We start from the raw sequence: 9,156 nt of genomic DNA, 5'->3' as shown, positions 1-9,156 counted from the left end.
ATATTTTTTACATTATTTAATGTAAAGTTAAAATCAATGAAACAACTGTAGATAATTGATTCTTCAGCAGTGAAATATCAAAAATAACGATAATATTAGTAAAAATAATAGAAAAATAATAATAATAATAATAATAATAATAATAATGATAATAATAATAATATCATGTATTGTTTTAATATATATGTATATATTGTAACGAATGTGACATATACAATCATTTATTATTATTTTCTAAAAATGTTCTTAAAATTAATCCAATAAAATTATAAAATTAAATGAATAATGAAAAATGCCAGCCGATCATTACAAAAGTGTGTTTACACGATGAGTAGTACGTCGTACTTTCCCCCCAGAAAAAACAACCGAGGCAATAGTTTTAACTTTTTACTTGAAATTGTCCAAGAATTCTTTTATTTCAGTTGAAATTATTTTTAACATATTTTGTGTGTTGATTCCACAGTAACATATAAAAAGTGTTACTTTCGTATAAAATAACATTTTTGTGTGTTAAAAATTCAATCGATTGTGACAGTTGAAACAAGATAAATATTGTATGTTAAATTGACACACAAAAGTGTTGAAAATTCAACACTCAGAATTTTAACATACGCTTTTTTTTACACTTTGGCGATTCGTCTTTTATTGTGTATTTCATAACCTAATCATGGTTTATGTAATTTGAGATTCAGAAACTAGGCCACTGTGAGAGTCAGAAACTGTAACCTTAAGAATTTTGAGGGTCAGAAACTGGGTCTCTGAATGTCAGTTTTTAAAACGTCAATTTAAATTATTAATTCAATTTGAATAATTATTTTACGCGTATATCTTTATTTAGAAAATCCTACAGTAGTTGATAAAATTATTATTTTTCTCATTGAGTTAAATCTTACATTGATTATTATATAGGTATAACTTTAACCGGCACTTTGAAAAGGTTAGAAACTGAGCCCCTTACCTTATAACGTTTTGTTAATTTTTGCACGCTTCGGACGCGATAGCGGGAGAGGTTGTGCTCTATAATCGGTTTGTCGGGAAAACCGGATTTTCCTAGCTTTAATGATTTCTACTGGTTTTATAAATCACCTCTATGGAAAAAAAGTATTCCTATGTCTTGAGAAAATTCTAAAGAATAAATTGGATTTAATTAAAAAATTTATTTAGCTACACTATAATAAGAAAAAAATTATTTTAAAATAAGACTAGTCGGACGTCAATTGGGATGTCCGTGTGTGAGCAAGATATCTCTCGAAAAACTCAGTTAATCAGTCCAATTTTTTTTCAATAGCTTCAGATTTTATTAGAATAAAAGCCTTTTAAATATCACTACTGTAGTCCTTCTCGTTCATTTATTATCAATTAAAAACTGAAAACTGATTATGTTTACTTCTGCTTAATCCGCCATTTTTCCCCCACAAATATAAGTAGGCATAAAGATTTATTACTAATATCATTATAAGATATGATTATCATCAAACTTTGCTGATATAATAATGCTCCACTTTACCATCAGATAATTGTGTGTGTGTGTTTTTTTTTTTTTCTATTATGTCGCGAGAAATTGACTTGTCAACTATTATCCAATTAACTAAATTGAAAAAAAGTAACGAATGTCTAAATGTTTGACAAAGAATTTTGTAATTAAAACAAAAATTAATAATTTATTTTATTGTAATATAAGCGTTCGAGGCGTGCACTTTTGGATTTTTCAAATTTTAATATTTTTTTTTTTGTAACTTTAAGATAACTTTTAAGGATGACTTTAAAAATTTCATTTGTCATTATTTTATTAACAGTTTTAAATAGCAGAAAGTTGACTTGAAATAGGAAATTAAAAGCTAACTAACAGTGAACCTGACCATTTGGGGCGTATCCAAATTTTTTTCAAATAATTTGAAATTCCCGCGCTAAATATTTCAATTTACGCGCGAGAGTTGCGCAGGAAATAAGATTCCCACAATGCTTGCGCATTTTCACAGTCGCTAACTTCATTGTTGTGAACACTCGATAAAAAAAACGTGTTCTGTAATTTCACTAAGACAAACATTTACTAACTGCTATTAAATTTAAATATCTATAAATTACTCATTCATTATTTAAAATTAATAAAAATTAATTTCTATAATAAAAACTCATATATTTCATAACTTTTTTTTATCGAATGCTATTTATTTTCCGTGTGCACGTGGAAGTGTTTACATTTTTTCTTGGTTAGGTGATCACTCAAGAATAAATAAACCAAAATAAAAATAAATAATTACAATGGCATCTTGTACTGATCGACTAAAATTAAATGATCATGAACTATTTAAATTATTAAAAAATGATATGCCTAAAAGTGATAAAGAAACGCGTAATATTATTGAAATACGTGATGATATTTTGTATGCTTGGAATACCGACAAATGCTGTTTGTTTGTATTAATTCTTGGAGATAATTTTAATCCATCAGCTCCTTACCAAGTAAGTCAATAATTATTTATTTCACTGCTACTATTATTGTTGATTAATTATAAATTTTTATTATTTTATATTTTTTTTTTAAATAATTATAGCAACTACATATATTTTATTTTTGGTAAAATTTACTCAATTTTAGGTATTTATTTAAATTTAATTGGTAAGTAATTAAATTTTTCGAGAGAATTTATTATTTTTTTTTTTTTCAGTGAGGATAATGAAATTTTAATTTAATATTCAAATATCTTTTTATTTTTAATAAAAGTTTGATATTTTTTAAATTATACACAATTATTTATTAACTTGGCTAAGAAACAAATTCACTTTATTTTTTAAAGCCTAGAAAATTATCCGTTGTATGCAAAAAAAATTATTGTTTTTATTGAGATTTATTTCAGATACAGCGAAATTATTTGTCGGAAATCACCTGTTGGATATCATATGTACACTAGGGTGTTTCAAAAAAAACAACAAATTCTTTTTTTTATGGTGTCCAAAAATTGAAAGAATAACTAAAAATAAAAATTTTGGTACCGATCCGGGCTCTTAATAGTAATATTAAGGTTTGGCTCAATCCATTTTTCTATTTTCCATTTAAATAACACGGGAAAATTTTTTTTTTTTTTATAATTGTCTAGCTCACAAACCAATCGACGGATTTTTATGCTCAGTAAATGTTTTTGTAGAAAATTGAACGCTCTACAAAAAAAGTCTCTTATCATTTTTCGATAAATCCCACTGTTCAAAAGTTATTTAAGCTTCAAGTCAAATTTATAGTAAGTTTTGAGATTTTTTTACTTTTCCGGCGAAACTATCAGTCTTATCAAAAAATGTAAAAACATTTTTGTAGAGAATTTTATTCCTTACAAATTATTACGAAAAAAGTTTTTCGAAATTTCACATTGTTTACAAGTTATTCGCATTTCAATGTCAAGCTCTTAAAATCAATCAGAAATTTATTTTTTTAAGAGCTTGACATTGAAATGCAAATAACTTGTAAACAATGTGGAATTTTGAAAAACTTTATTCATAATAATTTGTAAGGAATAAAATTATCTACAAAAAGTTTTCATGAAATTTTTTGATAAGACTGATAGTTTCGCCGGAAAAGTAAAAAAGACTCAAAATTTACTATAAATTTGACTTGAAGCTTAAATAACTTTTAAACAGTGAGATTCATCAAATAATGATAATAGATTTTTTTTGTAAAGCGTTCAATTTCCAACAAACAATTCATTATGCATAAAAATCCGTTGATTGGTTTGTGAGTTAGACAATTATAAAAAAAAAATTTTTTTCCCGTGTTATTTAAATGGAAAATAGAAAAATGGATTGAGCCAAACCTTAATATTACTATTAAGAGCCCGGATCACTACCAAAATTTTTATTTTTAGTTATTCTTTCAATTTTTGGACACCATAAAAAAAGAATTTGTTGTTTTTTTTGAAACACCCTAATATACACAATAAAAAATAATTTTTATCTGTGTTAAAAATGATGGTGAAAGTATTCGATATCTGACAACTTTAGGACCATTCTCAGACAGCACCCCTCACTCAGGGTTGCGAATTCTTTAATGAGAATATTTGCAATTAACAATTAAATTTTGAATCCGTAATTGAAATTATATCGATTAAAATTACGAAATTAATTTTTAATTCAACAACTTAAATTGAAAAGTTGAAAAATTAATTTTAATTCAGAAACGTGAGGCTGAATATTAAAAAATTAATTTTAATCCAAAGACGTGGGATTTAAAATTTAAAAATTGATATTTAGTCCGGCAAGAGAGATTCAAAATTGAAAAATTAATTTAAATGTACACACGTGGGATTAAAAATCGAAAAACTAATTTTTAATCAGTCAAGTGAAATTAAAAATTGAAAAATTAGTTTTTAATTGACACGTGGGTTTTAAATTTCAGAAATTAGTTCTAATTCAGAAACGTAGGATTAAAAATTAAACAATGACTTGTTAATTCAAACACGTGGGATCAAAAATTGAAAATTACTTTTTATTTTAGATACGGTACGCAATCAGATAAGTAATCGAGACAAAAAATTTGACAGCACTTATAACAGGAAAGAATACTGTTTTACTTGACCTTCAAGTTTGAATATTTTTAAACTTATTAATCGTCAGATCTAATAGAATTTGCAATAAAAAGATCATTCTTAGTTGATACATTCAAGAATTAAATTTTTTCAATAATTTCCAGTGTTAACAGAAAATTTAAAATTAAAACAACACTAATGCGATGTTCGGAATTTTAAAGTTTTTATTTAATTTTTGATACGAAAATAAAAAATTAAAAAACGGAATATAATTTTTTAATCCCCTTTAGCCATGGCTAATTAAAATTTTTGATTTACTTTTCAATTATTAAATATGGAATTTGAGATTAGAAAGAAATTTTTTAATCAGATTTTCCAAATTGAAATTGTTTATTTAATGTTTTATTTTGAAACGTAGATTTAAAAACTAAGCCATTATATTTTAACACTACTTTACGAATTAAAAATTTGAAATTTAATTTTTAATTCAAAAATGTAGGATTAAAAATTAAGAAATTATTTTTAATTCAAAGATATTGAATTAAACATAAAAAAATCATTTTTAATTTGTTGTTTTTGGATTATGGAATATGAAAAAAAATTTAATTGAAGCACTAATGCAATTATAATTTTAACGCGACATTTGCAACCCTGCCCTCACTTTTTAAAAATATGAATTTTATTAATCAGTTGAAAAAAAATTAAAGCATTAATTGAAAAAAGGTAAACGAAGTCATAATTTCGCCGAGATAGAAGTAAAAAAAAAATTTTTACTGTTGTTATCAATGAGAAGTTCAACGAAATTTTTTGAGTAAATTTTAGCCTTTAAAATTCGAAAATTCTAATTATAAAATTGACCTCATGATTTTACTAAAATTTCTTTAACAAATTTTGCTTAGCTCTTAATTGATATCAATTTTAAGTAATTTTTTTAAAATTCTATATCTATTTCTCGGCAAAATTACTTCGATGTTGTCTTTTTTTCAATGAACGCTTCCATTTTTTTTTAATTAATATTAATATATGACTTTTTATGTATGTTTTACATATATATATTAATATATCTTTTTTTATATTGATATATTATATTGAAAGTAGTATATTAATTAATATATAGTATTTTCTGTATATGTTTTCCAGTATATTGCAAAATATATGCTTTCCAGTATATTGTAAAATATATGGCACTTTTTTTACTTTTCTTATGTTATTGCGTTGGTTATTCAGTAAATGCAAGATCAATGAAAAAAAAAAAAAATAATAATAATAATAATGATAAACTTGACTTTTTTTTCTGGAATTGTGTAGAAATTGAAAAATTATATTGAAAAAATAAAATTTTCAATATATAGCGAAAAATATAAGTTTTAATAAATTGGAAAAATATAATTCCAATATACTGCGAACCATATATTTAAACATGTAAATTCTTTCATATATAATTAATTATATAGAGACCATATACCATTATATGGGTTAAAATATATGGAAGTATGTATCAAGTTTATTATATTATACTTATAAATTATATATATACTATCCATATATGGCAAGAATATATTGAGCATTATATGAGATAATATATATAGAAAAACACAAAACATTATATATGAGTAAATATATTATTATAAATATATAATCCAATACATCTAAAAAACATATATTTTTCAGTATAGATATTTTTGCCGCTATATATTTATCACATATGGACCAAATATTTTTCTATATACTTTTAACAATATATAGCTTTTCCATGCGGGAGATCAAGTTAAGTGAATCCCCCATTTTCCACTTGATCATAAAAATTAAGTTTATGAATTTTTTTCTTAAGTAGTCACTCATGAAAAATTAATCCGTCAACGACTTTTCGAAATTTTCTTTCTAACAGCAATTTTTTTAATAATGAAAATTTTAATTAAAAAATAGATTTCAAAACAACCGTTGAAGAAAAATTAATGAAATTTTTAGGATTTATTGTCAAATATCTACATTTTATTGAAATATTAATAAGGTAAAGTACCCAGTACTTGAACAGTTTTCAAAGTGAAATTCATTTAACCATGATTTTGGCAAACAAAAATTAGTTAAATCGACAAAGTAAGTGTTACTTATAAAACAAGGACATTTTTCAATTTATTAAAAAAAAAAAAAAATTGATAAATTATCAAGTTTTCATATTTTTGCACGGTTTTTAAAATTTACAAAAGAAGCAGTAGTACTTGAACTATCTATTTAGACAAGCCGCAGTAGTTAAATACTCTGAGACCAATACTTGAACAAGTATAAGATACAGTGTAAGATACAAGTGTAAGGTACAGTGTAAGTATAAGATGCAGATTACAATTCGAAAATCCATATAAACTCATCAAACTTTTTTAATTTTATAAATTTAATTATATATAATTTAATAATGACTACACAGAAAAATCAGTTCATTCTTTCAAGAGAAACCGTTGTCGAAAGAATTAAAAAAAATTTTTTTTTAGTATTTTCGAAATTTCTCAAAAACGAGTAGACATATCAATTTCAAAATCCGTCTCAATCGGTCAATTTGTTCGAGAGATATCGTTGGAGAAAAAAATGGTAAAAAACGTTTTTTTTTTTCGAAACCAAAGGTATACGAAAGTATTTTCAAGCTCGAAGAGCTCGAAAATGTATCCACAACAATTTTTCGAGCTAGAGGAGCTCGAAATGGGCGAGAAGTTTTGGGGCTGGCCCACAGGGTCGACCGACAGAGCGATTTTTTTTTTTTTTTTTTTTTGTATTATTTCTATATCTTAGAGTAACTCGAATCGATTGTTATAAAATTTTCAGGAAAGTTGGCGGCCAACAAACTTTTTCAATTGCTGCAAGAACTATCTCAATCTGTTCATTCATTAAAAAGATATGAAGAGTTTACACCCCCGCCCCCCCACACACACACACACACAAATTAGAAATATTTTCGTAAACTTCTATCTATTACATGGGACTAAATATATTTTATCCACCTTAATCTGTATAGTTAAATGTAAACAGATATAATACTACCAATGTGTAATAATTTATTTTCGGAAATATTTATATCTGCTAGTTGACATTCAGAAAAAAAAGTATGACAATTTTTTTAGGAAATATTGACTTGTACAAAAAAGTTAATATAATTCGAGTTTCTAAAATCAATATTTAAAGAGATATACAAACTTTAAGTAATTAGATTACAAAATTTAGCTGAATCTCAAGATTCAACGTTTCATAATTAAATAATATTCATATTAATCATGTTTTCCAAACAGAATTCATTTGTTACATCCCGAAGAAGTTAAAAATTCGAACGAATTTTTTTGAACATATTCATAATAATTTATTTTTTGAAAAGAATTGCAATTGCGGTAGGTACTTCGAAATAATTTGGATGAATAATCACGGGTGATTTAGATTTTATACAAACATATATCAATCAGTACTTACCATAAGTTAATAACTGAAAATAATTTGTCGTATTGAATTTTGACACTTCCCTAAAATTTGGAAGTTTAATTACTTAAAGTTCATATATCTCTTTGAAAATTGATTTGAGAGATTCGACTTATTTAAACTTTTTTATAGAAAGATAAATTTCTCACAAACAATGTTCTATACTTTTTTTTTCCTGATAGCTAACCGTTTACAAATTAACATCAAAAATACCCTAATTTTGAATCTTGTTTGAATCGAATCGAGTCGAATAGTTAGATTCGATTCGATATTCGAGTCGAATATCGAATAGTTCGAAAGATTTGAATAGTTCGAAAGATTCGAATAGTTCGAAAGATTCGAATAATTCGAAAGATTCGAATAGTTCGAAAGATTCGAATAGTTCGAAAGATTCGAATAGTTCAGAAGATTCGAATAGTTCAAAATTTTTTCGAATCTTCGGTCAATAATATTATTGCATCTAAGAAATTTAGTATTTATGGCTTTATTAAATCAAAAAACTAATAGGGAACCTGGGGCACGAGGGCCCCCTTCAAAAATTAGGTAAAATTTTTTTTTTCATCTTCCGTCAAGTTATGACCTCTAATGTTTTTATCATATTTTAGACTAATATGTGGGGTAAAATGGACCACTCAAAAAAAATTGCAACGAAATAATTTTTTTTCAATTTTCTGTTTAGTTAATTTTTTCGTTACAATTTTTTTAAGTGGTCCATTTTATCCCACATATTGGCCTAAAATATGATAAAAACATTATAGCGGTCATAACTTGAAGGAAAATAAAAAAAAATGTTTTTTTCTATATGTTATTAGGGAGTTCTTCCGAGCTATTCGGACCTTTCGAACTATTCGAACATCTCGAATATTCGAGGAGAATTTCGAATCGAATTGTTCGATTCGATTCGTCTCGAATAATTCGAAGTTTCGAGTATTCGCACACCCCTAGTCCATACAGACTTTTTTAAAGAGCATACAGCTCTCTTTAAATAAAACTTTGAACCAATAAGATACGTTAATCTGGGGCTGAGAGTGTTGTTTAACAAAATGAAAAAAAAATCGAGCTTTGTATGCTTTTAGTCCGGAAAAACTTCAACGACGTTGTATCAGTTCTTAAAATTGATGTTAAGAGCTCAAAATTGTACTGAATTTTTATTTAAGCGTGTAGAACAAAATTTCCCATGGGGAAC

The 9,156-nt window shown here is 25.3% G+C and overlaps 1 protein-coding gene across 1 annotated transcript in view; it reads left to right on the top strand.

The window, feature by feature from the left end:
• The first annotated feature begins 1,992 nt into the window (after positions 1-1,992).
• Positions 1,993-9,156, top strand: part of LOC103568995 (nuclear pore complex protein Nup88) — a 159,788-nt gene continuing 152,624 nt past the window's right edge. Inside the window, exon 1 of the mRNA XM_014441367.2 lies at positions 1,993-2,463. Within this exon, the coding sequence (XP_014296853.1) occupies positions 2,263-2,463 (201 nt within the window). The 5' untranslated portion in view covers positions 1,993-2,262. The remainder of the gene's footprint in view (positions 2,464-9,156) is intronic.

This window comes from Microplitis demolitor, chromosome 10 (genome assembly GCF_026212275.2).
Source record: "Microplitis demolitor isolate Queensland-Clemson2020A chromosome 10, iyMicDemo2.1a, whole genome shotgun sequence".
In the NCBI taxonomy this organism is placed as follows: Eukaryota; Metazoa; Arthropoda; class Insecta; order Hymenoptera; family Braconidae; genus Microplitis; species Microplitis demolitor.
The sequence above is the reverse complement of the archived record's forward strand: the minus strand, read 5'-3'. Positions and strand labels throughout refer to the sequence as shown.